This window comes from Jaculus jaculus, chromosome 10, assembly GCF_020740685.1.
Source record: "Jaculus jaculus isolate mJacJac1 chromosome 10, mJacJac1.mat.Y.cur, whole genome shotgun sequence".
Classification (NCBI taxonomy): Eukaryota; Metazoa; Chordata; class Mammalia; order Rodentia; family Dipodidae; genus Jaculus; species Jaculus jaculus.
The window spans coordinates 98,333,337-98,348,773 of record NC_059111.1 but is presented as its reverse complement, the minus strand read 5'-3'; the positions used below and the strand labels follow the sequence as shown (position 1 = coordinate 98,348,773).

Here is a 15,437-nt window from a genome sequence, read left to right as displayed (position 1 = left end):
GCTTTGGCTAGCCCACATTCTGTGGTGATACATATTCTCACTCCAACAGTTTGCATTTCTTTCTTTTTTTTTTTATGGTTTCCTCTAGGGAAAGACACCCCAAGACAGGGCTCAGCAGGCTGGGGACCCAGATCTGGCTGCTTACCTAGAAAGCCGTCAGAACTATAAGATCATTGGCCATGAGGACCTGGAAACTGCTGTTTGACCCCGGTAGATGGGCAAAGAGAACACGAGTGAGCGTATCACCTATGCCCTCTCGGCCCCTGGGCAGCTCTCCTGGATGAAGCGGACGGAATCCACATCTGCCTCTCTCCTGCAAGAATCTATCTGAGACCAGGCCACCAGGTTGTAAGGGCTACTGGGATGTGCAGCAAGACATGATAGCCCATTGAGAAGAAGGCAGGCTACCTGGAGATTGGTGGAAGACATCTTCCACAAAAATGTGATCCTTATTGCTTCCAGCAAGTAGCATGAACTTGTGTTCATCTGTCTAATTTATTTTTTTTTTTAATGCAAAGGATGTTTGTATAAATGGCACTGCTCCCTCCTCCTTCTCTTCCTAGGCATTCATCGCTCATCAATTTAGAAAATATATTATCTGTTCTCTTTACATTCAGTCTTTGAAGACCACAAGGTTGTCTGAAGGTCTTTTAAATTCCTTTGATGTCCTGAAGAAGTAAAACTGTAAAACCACTTCCATTTCCAAGACTAAACCAACCACTTAGTGACTTTGCATGCCCCTCCCCCGCTAAGCACCCCCTCCTCCCGTTGCATCACGTAGGAGCTGAGAAGCGCCGCATAGGTAATGTCAAGTTACGTGCTATGTCTCTGGCGCGTCCGGGAGGTGGTATAGGAGCCTTCTGTGCTCAGAGGTACCTCAGAAAGGTTATGCAGGGTTTGGCCCAGGCAACTGCTGTTCAGCCAAGCAGTCATGAAGAACTGGGTCGGCTTGGGCTGGTTGCACAACTCCATACTGCCTACGTGTAGCGGACTTTCCTTTGTGCTGCAAAAGACATGAGCAAAAGATTCAACAGAGGTGGGTAGCCAGGTTGCAGAGCCCCTTGATTCTCAGTGCAGTTTGAATGGCAAGGTCGAAACTGTGTGGGAAAGGTGGTTGCAGGAATGGAGCACTCTAACTAGCCTACCTTCAGGCATTGCAGAATCATCATAGAAAGCAGAGACTAACTGACTTGATTTAAAAAGAAAAAAAAAAAATTCAGAAGTATCAGATCAAAATGGCAGACTCCAACAAGGACAGGCTCACAACTGTAGACTCCTGGGTTATAGCTGTGGACAGGGTTCCCTTTGGGTGTTTTTTTTCTTCTAGGTTTTAGTTTCATGACTGTGAGGAAGACTTGGCCCAAGGACCAAGCCTTTTTTTACAAGTTCCACTGTCGGATATCCGGGAAGCCTGGCTTTTTCTGATACATATTTACGTATTACTCTTCAGGTCCTGAAGTCTTCCCTGACAACCATTTTTTTTTTTCCATGGGTAGGATAGCCTGCCATACTCCTTTCTCTCCATTGTTTTCCTCTTGTCCCAAATTTCTTAGTTCAAACCACTGTGGGAGCCGAGTCAGAAATGCCTGTCTGCCACCAAGGTTGAAACATCCAGTCATGCCACCGACTGAGTGGGGCTGTGGGAACTGAAAATATCATGAGAAGAAGTCGAACTTTCTTTCCCAAACCTACTGGATGTGGGTGTAAGTCACTGATCAAAGGGGGCATCTGAGGGCTTTTCTTCCAGCTTCCTTGCATTTTGCTCTTGAACACAGGAAAATGCTTCCTCACTGTTTCCGTGTGGGACCATAAATGATCATTTCTCTGCATTCAATTTAAAGGTCCAGTGGTAACACAGTGTTTGTCTAAATTACATTTCGGTCATATGTCATGATTTTGAAAGGACGGACACGATGCACTGTACTAAGTTGGAGCAGCCTTTCGGTGGCTGGGGATTTCATTACCACAGTCTGCATAGTCATTTCAGGATTATTGCTGGCATTGTGTCCAGCAGTGGGAGAATGCGTTGGCTATGAGTAATCTGTTTCCAGACGTCAGTCTCAGAAATTGAGCTTTCTCTTGGATTTTAAAAGTGAGGGAAGGAGGGCCTGGGAGTAGATTGTTTCCAGGAGCTGGAAAATAAATATGCTGTAAGAAAATTAACCACTGGGTTTCTGCTGGGAGTTTTCCAGTTAGTGGGACTGTCAAGGAAATACTGTGATGACAGAAATATAATCCTTAAAATGTGCTGGAACCTGGCTTTGAATGGTGCCTTCCATTCCCTGGATTGAGCCAAGCATTAGGCCACGAAGTCCGTTACCCAGATGGCCACTGCTGGGATGAAGGAATATATTTTCATCAACCACCATCTCACATTTCTCTGTGAATGCTTCAAATCAGTCCAGAGAAAATTTAGGGTACAGATGGCTGGAGGCCAATTCAAATATCTCCAGCTGAAGACACATATAAAAAAAGAAAACTCTGAAAGCAGATGAAGTGCTGACTACTGGAAGGGTCCAGGGGCATCTGGGAATTGTTCCAAAGAGAAAGTACATTAGACCCTACATTATTGATGGGGAGCAAAACATGATCCATCTCTTTGAAAAGGCAAATATCTCTAGGACTTTGGCCTTTTTAAAAAAAAAATGACCAAAACAGCCACTTATTTAATAGCTTCAAATTAAATCTACCTCCTATAGATTTTTTTTTTTTTTAAATTGGTTGCTGTGTGTGACAGTCCTGAGCTTTAGAAAGAGATAAGGTCCCGTGGCCTGGGAGTGTCTATCTCAGCTTAGATATATGGCGTTGCCTTTAGTGAGCCATCAGGTCTGGTCCTGCTCTGAAAACCCACAAAAGTTTAATGGACATAAAATAAGTACCTATCGAAATGCCATTTTTATAGTTTGCTGACGACACTGTGCTGTGAGGAACAGATGACCTACTGGCTTTCCCGTGCTGTCGAACTGAATTCTCTGGGATTCTACTTTAGACTAGGCTGATGGATGGATTAAAAAAAAAAACAAAAAACAAACAAAAAAACGAAGTGTTCCTTAAAAGCAGCATGCTGTTATTGCCCTAAAGGTGGTCATTTTTGCATCCCTGCATTATTACAAACTCCACGAACTAGAGCCCAAGGCAGCTCGGCTTGAACACATTCAAGGACTCAAGTCAGGAAACAGTAGACTATTAGTAAGCCAAGAAGGAAATAAATACCTTGCCTTGAGACTTCTGGTCGCTTCTATGGTGATGAGCACCAAAGCCCAGTGCAAGTAGTTCCGAGGCAGGATTTAGCTGCAACGAAATTAGTAGCGACCGGTGGGGCACCTCACATGCCCTCTGCTTCCAGTCTTCTCAGATGGTGCCCAGGCAGGTTTGTCTGGGTGGTGCAGTACTCCACACATCACTCATTTGCATTTGGACCTAGTCATGATCCCTTGGCCTGAGGGATTTCTGAAATTTATTTGCTAGCATTTACTCATGATCGTCATGCCTTAGAAAATAATGAGCAGCAGTTTTGTCTTATTACATGTCAATTCTATACTCCTTGTTTAATACTTCTTAGATTTTATTTTCACCCATGAGAGTAACATATCTTTTGAAAAATTCAGTTTCCACATAGCATCCCTCTGCACTGGTGCCCTATCTCAGACCCCAGAGAGAAACCCAATTAGCAGTGGTAAGCATGGTTGCTTGTAAGTCAGAAACATCCAGTCCACACATCTATATATACAAATGGATTCATTGTATACTTATATCTGTAAACATAACACGCCTATTTATTGCTCAGCTTTGAAAACAAAAGCTAATCATCTCTCTATCTGCATAGTTAACACTGATAGGCAAAGGTTGATAAAGCAACAGAATTTTCATTTAATTTTTTTTCTACCATTACTGCGCTTAGTTCTGTTACTTGAGTTGCAATTTTTTTTATTATCCTTGTCATAAAAATCCATGACCAAGAGGTTTTTGTTCTAATTGTTTATCTTGCCTTCCATGAAACATGAAACTAGCCTTAGTCCTGAGACTTGCCCAGGCTAATTTTTGGATCTCAAGTAGACGAAAGAGAGTTTACTTTTCTATGATGCTCACCCTGTTTACAAAGCTAACCCTCAGTAGGTTTCCTAATGATATTTAAGTATGGAATGCTATTATCCGGAAGGGGTAAATACTTGGATGTGGTGTGGGGTCTGAGCAGCTTGTCTTCTTGGAGGAATATCTGATTAAATCACTGAGAACAGCATGATATTCTATTCAATTATGTTCTTTAAAAATAAAAATAGATCTTTGTTAAAATGGCTCACTGTAAACATCCAGTAAGACTGCTAATTGCTCCACTTAACTAAATTGTACTCATTTTAAGAAAAGAAAGTAGATGAATGTCTATTAAATTAGTTCTGATTACTCTGTAATATTTATTTAGCACAGACTTGCTTCTGCCCACATTTCAATAGCTGTTTCTGAATCTATGTTTCTCAGCTCTGGCTCTACATTCAACAAAAGTAAATTCCCTTCTTTATGCCCAAATTTTCACTCATCTCTTATTCCCCCGGAATTTGCCCACGACAACAGTCCTGCCACTGCCGTCTACCATTGTATCACCCAGCTACCGAAAAGCTTACCCAGATGTTATGATTACAACATATCAAAATGAAATTTCCCTCAAAAGAACTATCCACAGTGTCCAAACGATAAGTGCTTGTCCATTGGCGTTGCTCATCTTATAAAGCTATGATTAGTCTTTTTCTGAGAAGTGATCTATGATGCTTAACATCACATTAATAGCTGTTCCTTTCATAGCAAATGATGTAACTAACATATACCCTTGATTTTGCCAGGAGGACTGGATTATATATGGTTTATTTATACCATAAAGGGGCACCTACAGATTTAGAGCTGTTTCCCCACAACTTAAAGAGAAACCAAAAAAAAAGCAGAAATAAATAAGCAAGGAATTGCACACTGGATTATTTTTTTTTATAGGACACTGAGATTCATTATCCTGTTCCTTAAAAGGAACCAGAAAAAATAATCCATATACCATTAAAGAACATGTTGCAGTGGAAACTTGAATATCATATGGTGTCTTCATGATGGATAGATTCCAGACTCTCTCTAGATATAACCAGTAAGGTGCATGAAATCATATGTTCATTAATCAATCATATTTGCATGTATTTCAACATTCTTTTAAAATATTTATCACTTATTCTGCTACTAAGGGCATATCTGTGAATGCAATATATAAACAACTTGAAGGGACAAAAGACAAGTGGGGAAAAAGACAACTTTGAGTAAAGGAAATTTCACCTGGGAACTGCAGGGAACTCTAGCATGCTCTGAAGTTCAGCTGAGGCCTCCTTGTGTATGTTGCACATTGGCTAGCAAGTCTTAATTCTATAAAAACACATGTTAGCTAGGGAAGAAATATCATTATCTCCTATTTTCACTTTCTTAGGATCCTGGTAATGTCCTTAAAAATGCGCTGAAAACTAAAAGTTTAAAATGCATCTTAGATACACTACTGAAGTAGGAGCTAAGACTCATGTAGTCAAGCTCTCAAGAGCAAAACCAGAGATGAAAAGCAGAATTTGTAGTGGGTTTTGATGAAATATCAAGAAGAGGTATGAATCACAAATCCTGCAGTGGGCATCTGTATCCAGTGGGTAACATTTAAATAGAGGCTATGTGACCATCTTTAGGAGTGTTGTGGTTAGGGCCATACAATCTGAAGGGGATGGAATTAGATTCTGTTATTTAAAGTTGCTTTTAAAATTTGGGTTTTGTTGAGTGACAGTATTTTTTAAATTAAATTCAATAAAATCTTGATTTTTTAGACATTAAATCATCACTTTATACATGAGAAACCTTAAGATCTAGGGGAGAAAGACCTTTAGTTATTTCAATTTTTTGTTTAAAAAAAACTATGAATTAAGAGCTAGCGAGAAGGAAACACAAAGAGCAAAACATTTGAAATAGGAGGCATCATGAATGTCGACAAATCATTTTAGGCAGGCTCAAGTCAAGTCCTATTAGAAATCTATCTTCCAGTCTTCCCAATATAAAATATAAAGTGTTATAATTAGCTAAGTCAAGTCTTATTAGAAATCTATCTTCCAGTCTTCCCAATATAAAATATAAAGTGCTATGATTAGATATTCCTAGGTGTACACATAATCTAACCACAGCAGGGAACACACCTGAAAGATACCTGGGAACCAAGTAGATGTACATGAAATTAATCAAGGACATTCCCTTGGTTTCTGTTGCCAGTGTGGTAATTGCAAGGGAGGAACTATTCAGAGAGGTCAGGAAGTGGCAATCTCCGATTACCTTCTGCTTCAAAAGGTTTAGCACTTAGGATTCAATGGCCATGGAAGTGGCAGCCTCTGGTAGTGACAAAAGCAAGACTTATCTTGTTCTGTGTTTCTATGCCTTTTATTGAAATATGACATATAACATTCAATAGAAAACAACTTCAGAAACAACTCAAAACCATGCTGTTTGTGAACAACTCACATCAGTTTTTTTTTATATATATATATTTTTTGTTCATTTTTTATTTATTTATTTGAGAGCGACAGACACAAAGAGAAAGACAGATAGAGGGAGAGAGAGAGAATGGGCGCGCCAGGGCTTCCAGCCTCTGCAAATGAACTCCAGACGCGTGCGCCCCCTTGTGCATCTGGCTAACGTGGGACCTGGGGAACCGAGCCTCGAACCGGGGTACTTAGGCTTCACAGGCAAGCGCTTAACCGCTAAGCCATCTCTCCAGCCCAACTCACATCAGTTTTAAAAATGTTAGTGCCTTGGCATTTTTATCTGCTTTGACCCTTAGTGCTTTGCTACAGCCCCACAGAGTGGACAAGCAACAAGTTCTGAATGAACAAAGCGTGTCTCTGAGCTGTGACCTCAGCCCGTCCAGACTCCTACCCTCAGCGAGAGGATTGTAGCCACATACGGGGTTCAGAAACTACAAACCAACAGACCCAAGTTTTCTAAGCAAATATTCTCCACCATGTGCTCAATGATGTTTTACATCACTTGTTTAGTTTTCATTAATAAAATGTTCTTTCATGGAAAAAATAAATAACTAAAACCCTAACATTCTACAGCAAGGATTGGCTAAAACCAAGGAAGAATTTAAATTCAGAAGGTCAGAGATTTTTGTTATAGAGAGAGGCCTGTTGGCCTGGGAATACTTCAAAGGCAAAATATGTCAGAAATTTGGAGACTGTGACAGATCTCATGAGAAGAAAGTGGCATCAAGGGTAACAGCTCCTCTACTTCATTTGTGATTCTCAGTATTTTATTTTTAGAATTTGAGCACTATTTTTCTTCCTTGGAAGGTTATTGCAGTGATACCGTCTCAGAATGGTCTATCACAGGGTGTTGAAAATGGCCATGTCCTTACTGATAGCATGATTGATTTGTTTTGGGGTGGCTGCACAAGCTAAGTTTATTCTACATCATTACATACTTAGAAGTTTAAAACACCTTTGGGAAATCATGCTGCACTTCAGGTAGAAAGAACAGACAACATTCTCCAGTTCTGAGTCACATGTTCACCTGGGATCATCTGCAGGCAGAATAGTGAAAGTGTGGGAGAATATCAGACCTGGAAAGGAAATAACACTGGGTTAGTAACGGAATGTGCAGAGGAGACAGTGCAAATGGTACTGTGAGATTCGACCTCTACAGGGCAGAAAACTTGTACATGAAAACAGGGATAAGACATATACGTCCAGACAAAGGGACAAAGGCATCTTTATTATTGTAGGGCTTTATTTGAGTTTAAATGTTGAACCCAGAAAATCAAGTGGGCTTCCATGAAAGACAGAGTGAGTCTAAAATGGCCAGAGTTTCTTCTGGTGTTTAACTGCAGATTGGACAGCTACCTCAGGCATCATGTAAAAGCAAATGGGATGGTGAATGATCTTGAACTAAAAATGTGCTTTTAAAATATTTCTAAAATCGTAAGAGTCTATGCTTTTAGAGTGGAATAGACTTCAGTTAGAGCCAACTCATCGGCCTCCAGTTTATCTTCCTAATAGGTGCAAAGAGAAGATTTTGAGGGAAGATATCAAATATCAGTGATTGAAAATATATCTCAAATCATTGAGAAGCAGGGACTTCATGATCTTAAAATATTTCTTTGCATGTATGTGTGCATGTGTGCACACACAAGTTCTCAACTCTTAAACACACATGTTTCTATTAAGGCAAAAAGCTCACAATTTTAGGAATTAAAGTGAAAACAAAAGATCTATTCAGTGTTTCTGTAACTATTTGATACTCGTTTGTTTAGGATGTAGAGTTGAGGTTGGGCTTTGGAGAAGGGACTTGGAATCCTGTGTTTACTGGTAGTGAAAAGTCAGACAAAAATTTCTGTACCTTTTCGTCATTAAAGATGTAACCTCATGTTGATAGGTAGGATTTCTATACTGTTTCTATTTTAAAGAGATGAGAGATGATAGTTTTAATTGAACATATCCCTTTTCTTCTATAATAGTAAGGCCACATTTCTAGATTTCAAGTTGCCTGGGTAGGACTGAGTGAAAGAGTCATTGTTGCGATAATTTAAGAGATGGATCATATTCAAGATCTTGCTCAGAGAGGTTGACCAACCCATTCCTTCTTTTTCTCTTTTACTTGTCCCTGGCTTAGAAGGAAAAGGAAGAGCAGTGTTTTGAGAAATGACCAAAATTAGTTTTAAAAATGATTCTCAGGTGTTGAATAATAAAACACCATAGTATTAGCATAGATTCTCATAGCAACTCAGAGAAAACATATATTCCCAGCACTTGGGAGGCAGAGATAGGAGGATCAATGTGAGTTTGAGTCCATTCCCTGAGACTACATAGTGAATTCGAGGTTGGCTTAGGCTAGAAAGAGGGCATACCTCAAAAAAAAAAAAAAAAAAAAGGCACACTTGCTCAGAGGGGCTTCAAGGAATGTTAGTTTGGAAATGTTCAGTGTACACAGCTTAGGAAAAACCATGGGGAGAAATGAGGTATATAAGTGGAAGAATTTACTAATGGAACCCCCAAAGGGTCACCTTGTATTGTTTCTTTAACTGTTCTAGGAGGTTAGGCCTGTGCACAGACTTGTGTTGGCCCATGATACAGTTTTGTAAGAATAGAAATAACTTGAGGATTTTCTCCTACAAATCAAAATACAATTTTTCTTAAGAATTCAGAGATTATGACTTTCTTATTTTGAAGGCACAAGTCTTATCTTTTTTGCTTCAAAACTGGCAGATGAGCTATTTACAAGTGGTCTCTATTTAAAAGCAAAGGACAAAAAATTTCCAAATCCACATAGTGAATAGCCCTCTACTCAATTTTTGATTCAATTTATAGATGATTTTCACAAATACAATGTTGAGAATTATAGCTTTTAAGATAATTTTACCATGATACATGCTGCAACTTGTAACATGAATCCAAGGGTACCTTTCAGAGTGTTATTAATGATAGCATTTTTATTTGTTGCTCTTCCCACCAAGGCACAGGTAGGATTGAGGCACTAACCACATTCATGCATAATAGTCAGTGATTCTAGAATTTTTATGTTTTCTAATCTGGGTGTGAGCTTGGAAAAGTGGGAGTCCTGCTGATTTGAGGAAAGAGACTGAGGACTTTTATAGACAAAGTAATGTCAAAAAATATACTGCAAACCCATCTTTGGACAGGTAGGATCCAAATTAGCCTCATCCACATTAGTTTAGGTGTTCCTTAAAATTTCCCAGTAATAAAGTGGACTGCCTTGAACAGTGTATAAACCACAGAAGGCTGAAAGTGAGCTTCAGCTCAGATCCATCAAAATGAATGTATTTGTTTAACTTGGTTTCTGGAGGGGGGGCAGTGCAGGGGAAGGTTGGCTGTGGGCAGTAACTGGTAGAGGCTTCGTCTGTGTTTGGGACATGCAGTCACATTACAAGGGCTCTCTCATGACTTCTGATTCTGTCGTATCACATCCCAGAGCCATGCTTTGGCAAAGTTGCCGCAGGCAGGCAGAGTCCAGAATACTGGTGGCTGTGGCAATAGGAGGAGAAAGCTTTATTTCCAGGCAGAGTGGGGTCCAGATCAGAGGGAGGGTGGGTGGGAAGGGTGGGGTGGGAGAGGGAAGAATGGAGTTTTTTTTGTAACAAAGTCATAAAGTATTTTTCCCTAATTTTCTTGCATTTCCTATTTATATGAAGAATCTTGATCACTGTGTTGCTCTACAGAGATTTTCAAGGGAATTAATTTGGGAGACTGAACTAAACTAATGAAAAAGAAATTGACTAGTTACATTTACTTTTTGGACACTTTTTTCTGTATTGTGAATTGTGTGGAAATGTACAGAATAAAAACAAAATACAATTATTTTGTTGCTTTTCTTTTTGTCTGATGATGTTGTCACTGAGAGTACTATCCTTAGCTCTACATTTGATTTCCTATTTTTTTTTTTAAATTGAGAGGAAAACAAACAGTTTACTATAATTCCTGAAATAATCAGGAATGGTCCTACATAAGGTAGAAATTACTTAAAAAATTCAATCCTCTGCTTCAGAAATGCACTAATTAGGTCAGATTAACCCTTGACTTCAGCGAAAGTTTGTGCATAACCAGATCATTGCCAATTAGTTCAATTGGGCAGAGAAAACATATGGTCCTGAAAGATGAGAATCAAATGACACAAGTTCTCTAATCACTGCCATTTTCAGGTCGCAGAATTTCCAAGCTTTAGTTTGGGGTGGGTGCTAGACAGAGCCTGGAAGATTGCCCAAGATGAACAGGCAGTGCTGATCTTAGATAGTAGTTTCAGAAAAGAAAGGCCTAGACACAGAACCCTCAGACCTGCAGAAGCTCCTCTTTCAGTATTCCCTAGATAGCTGATTGTCTGATGCGAGCTCAGAGAACCATCCAGAAGGAATAAATGGAGCAGTGATCAATCCTTATACAAGGCTGGAGATAGTGCCCCTGGCTGACAGCCACACTGGAATATCTCAAAATTCACAAGGCCGAAAAATATTATACTTAGTTGAGTCTTGACTTACTTGCGAGAGCTAATTTACCATAGGCTTCCTATTGCTCTAATATTGCTTAACTAGTCAGAGGCATAACACTTAAAGGGGTGAATAATGATTTCAAATTATTTAACTTTATTAGCATGAAGTAAAAATAAAATTTGTAACATCTGACATCCAATGTATAGGTATGTCAGAAGCAGAAACACAGGGTGTAAAGGAGGATGTACAGTCCTATCAAAACTACCCCCAAAATTCCACATTGTGTTAATTTACCAGAAAATTTTAGTTTATTTTTATAATTGTATTTTAGATGAGTTCAGAGGCAAAGGCATAGAAAATGTAAAAATAAATACTCATCAAATTTCTAAAGACGACTATAACAACATTTGAGATTAAAGGCATAAAAAGTACTAAAAAGGGGGATATTTGATTTCTAGAATTACATTATATTACTTAAAATGTCCAGTTCTATACAACAAAGTTGTAAAGCAATTTTTAAAAGACAAGAAAATATGAGTCAATTGTACCAAAAGGAATATGATAGAACCTATCCCAGAATAAGCACAGGTAGTAAAGTTTTCTAGTCAGACATTTTGACTTAACTGCCAAAAATCAGTGCAGTGAGCTGAAGGCATGAGGTAACTATGAAGAACAATGTATAAGCAGGGAGACTCAAGAAAGACAAGGGGATTCAAAAACTGTGTTCTAGGGCTGAAGAGTATATTGGCTGAAATAAAATGTTCATTACACTGGTAAAATGACATATATGAGGAAAAAAAAGTAAATCAACAAATTTGAATATGAAATAGTTGAAAATTTTCCATTCTTAGGAGCAGAAGAAGAAGCAAAAAGAAAACATGAATAGATAGCTGAGCATCCCATGAGACATGAAAGCATAGGAGCTTTAGAAGGAGAAAAAGACGAAAGCTAAAATTAGAAAAAGAAAGAAAGAGAGGAAGGGAGAAAGAAAGGAAAGAAATCTGGAGATTTAATTGCTTAAAATTGACAAAAATCTGATAGAAGATATGAATATTTCCACCCAACAACCTCAATGAATCACAAACATGATACTCAGAGATTTACATAAAGCAAGATGTATTCAATCACAGAAAAGGCAAAAAAACAAATAACCTGAAGGCAATGAAAGAAACAAAGGTTGTCACATACAAGGGATCCTCGGTAAGACTAAGGGCTGATTTGTACTTGAAATCATAGTAATCAAAAAGAAAAAAAAATTTTTTTTAAGACAAAGAATAACTATGGCGCTCTGAAGGCAATGCAGCAATAGTAACACAAAAATATACCCTGATGTGTTCTTGTGGTTACCTTCATGTTGCTGGCACAAAACACCTGAACAAAAGCATCTTAGAGCAGGGAAGGGTTTATTTTGGCTTACAGTCTCGGGGTAAGGTCCATAATGGCAGGAGAAAGTGTAGGGTGAATAGAGGCTGGACATCAACTTCTTGTGAACAGCTGCTAGACAATGGCAGCAAGAGAGTGAGGTACTATCTGTCAAGGGGAGGACAGCTGTAATAGCACTAAGACAGCGTCCAACAATAACACGCTTCCTCCAGCAAGGACTCTACCTCAAAAATTGCTCCCACCTGGGAACCAAACATTCAGAACATAGGAGTTTACTGGGGGCAACACCTGACCCAAACCATCACATTCCAGCCCTGGTCCTCATAAACTGATAAGCACCCCTGATATAACATGTAATGCATTTAGTCTAACTTTAAAAGATTTCATAAGTGTTTCAATCCTAACATTACTTAAACATCCCCCTCCAAAGTCTCTTAACTATTAACCTATAAAACCAAACTAATAAAATGGCACAGAGTAAGCATTCACACTACAAAAGATGACATTGGGCAAAGCCAAGGAAATAATGAAGCAATACAAGGTCTAAAACAAACAGGGCAACACATTAAACCCTACAGCTCCAAGTCAGACATTTCTAACCAGTGATGAAGTTTTTGGGATTCTATTTCTGCTCCTCCAGCTGGGGCTGCTTAAAGCCCAGAGAATAATCCATGCTGAGCCAGAAGCTGTCCTTGGCAGCCATCCCATAGTCCTGTTATCTCCGGGGATCTTTACTGAAACTCACGGCTCATCCTCATGGCTCCATGCCGACATTTCAACAAGCCTGCATCAAGTTGTGTAGTGGCCATTTGTTACACTCCTATAGTACCAGGTGGGCTACCAAATTTGTTAATCCAGGGAGGAATAAAGCCAGCTGTGAAGAGTGGGACACTCTTTCTTCATATGTCTAAACTTGGCAAAGCTATCATCCAAGGATGGGGAAATTAAGATAGGACCAGATGCTTCAAGCTAAGAGAATCTGTTACTATAAGAAATTATAGAGGTGAGGAGGTGGCTCAGAGATTAAATGTGCTTGCTTGCAAAACCTGATGGCTCGGGTTCTCTTCCCACATGCCCACATAAAGCCAGATGCACTAAGTGGCACATTCATCTGGAGTTCATTTGTTGTGGCAGGAAGCCCTGGCATGCCCATAATTATGCTCTCTGACTGACTGTCTTCCTCACAATCTCTCTCTCTCAAACAAATAAATAAAATATTTTGAAAAGAAATCCTAAAGGCAGTCCTAAGGCTGTAATAAAAGAAAGTTTTACTAGATAATAACTCAAAACCATATAAAGAGACAATAATCATAGAAGAAACTATATAGATAGATAGATATACATAAAAGCTAATGCCTTGTTTCCCAGTTCCAGATATGGGTTTCTTTACACTGAGCAGATCTGTTAGCCAATCCAAGAGCAGTTGGTTACTCACCATGGCTGTGTGCCGTTATTGCCCTTGTGTGAGTATCACATCAGGTTGTTTGCTTCTGAGACTCTTAGACTTGGAGTTGCTTGGACAGATGTTGGCCACTTTCCCCTGGTACCGCTGCCCCCGCAATACATGACCCACATCTCATAACCCACAAACCACAAACCGTGGGGTTGACCTGTATCCCAGTGAGGAAGGCCTCTTCAGAAAAGGGGCAGGGAGGAGGAGAAGGATGGTACCAACATGTGATGTTTACATACAAAATATGTCCATATTTAATAATAAAAAAATGAAAAAAAGCTAATGACATCATAATATACTTCAGGTTTGTAGCTCCTGTTTTTCTTGTATTATTGAAAAGTGCATAGACCGATAGCTATAGTTTATTAATATGTAATATATGGCAAGAATAATATACAGGGAAAAATACACAGATGTTTGCCCGGTTGTAATCAAATGGTGCAGATGGAATGTTCTTCACTACAGACCATACATTAGGTCACAAAACAAGTTTCACTAGCTTTTAACATATTGGAGCCACAAGAGCCCATTTTAGACTATAATAGAATGGTACAGAAGTTTAATTGAAGGAAAACTGAATATGTGCATCTTCTTAACCAATGAGTAAAGAGAAATCATAAGACATTAGGAAATAGCCTTAAGTAGCAGTCAGGAAACTTTAAAGCCTCAAATGCCTATGTTAAGACAAACATCACTGAGACCATGAAACCATTCAGGAGCATGTATTCAACAGGGCAGGATTTAGCGTCCCAGGCATTTCCCAGGTCAGAGGTTCACTAAGCAGAGCTCTGATGGCATCCCTGGGAACTTAGAAATGTGCATCCTATGGAAGTCTGGAAGTTGAGTCTGGGAATCTGTCTTCCCAGTAAAGTCAGAAGCACATTGAAGTATGAGGGCCATGGCCCAAAACATAGGAATGCAAGCACAGTGGCTCTGCAGACCACTGAAAATTCTTAGCCTGGCTTTTGAACATGAAATGAATGTCATGACTAATAAAGTTGACATATCTCAGGCTTAGGATGAAAACCAAAGGGGAAAGTGAGCTCAGAAGCCTTCCACATAGCTAGGTGAGCTGGTATTATAGAGATGTCTTTCTTAGTGTTTCTCTTCCTCCACAAACTCTGTTAATGCTATTTCCCTCCACCGGGTTCAGTTTTGTTCTACTTATCAATACTAGGAGATAAGCTACCCCTTGCGCATCAGCCAGGGCTCAGGTGAAACCACAGAAGAATTGGCAACATGAGCAAAAGTGCTGCTGCTATAGCGAGCCTGTCTACCACAGCCAGGGTCATGGAGACAGACACCCGAGGAGACTCAAAACACACCAAAGCAGAAATCCAGAAGCTGCTGAGAGCTTAACACGATAGCAGACTTAAAACAAGCCCACCACGGCTCAAGGAATTTTGTGGAAGAGGGGGTGGGAAGAAGGTAAGAGTCACAGAGTGGAAGGGAATCTTCCTACAATGACTGACTGACGTTCTCACATCTCATAACCCACAAACCTAGAAGAGGGCCCTCAGCGGAGAGGGGGCAGCAAGGGTGGAAATGATGGTACCAACACATGATGTATTCACACAACTTTCCACTTTAAAAAAAAAAACAAACTTA

The 15,437-nt window shown here is 39.5% G+C and overlaps 1 protein-coding gene across 1 annotated transcript in view; it reads left to right on the top strand.

Annotated features, from left to right (window-relative positions):
- The window catches only part of Dgki (diacylglycerol kinase iota), a 499,206-nt gene extending 493,216 nt beyond the window's left edge, over positions 1 to 5,990 (top strand). Inside the window, 1 exon segment of the mRNA XM_045160292.1 lies at positions 89 to 5,990. Coding sequence (XP_045016227.1) covers positions 89 to 205 — 117 coding nt within the window. The 3' untranslated portion in view covers positions 206 to 5,990.
- Positions 5,991 to 15,437: the final 9,447 nt, after the last annotated feature.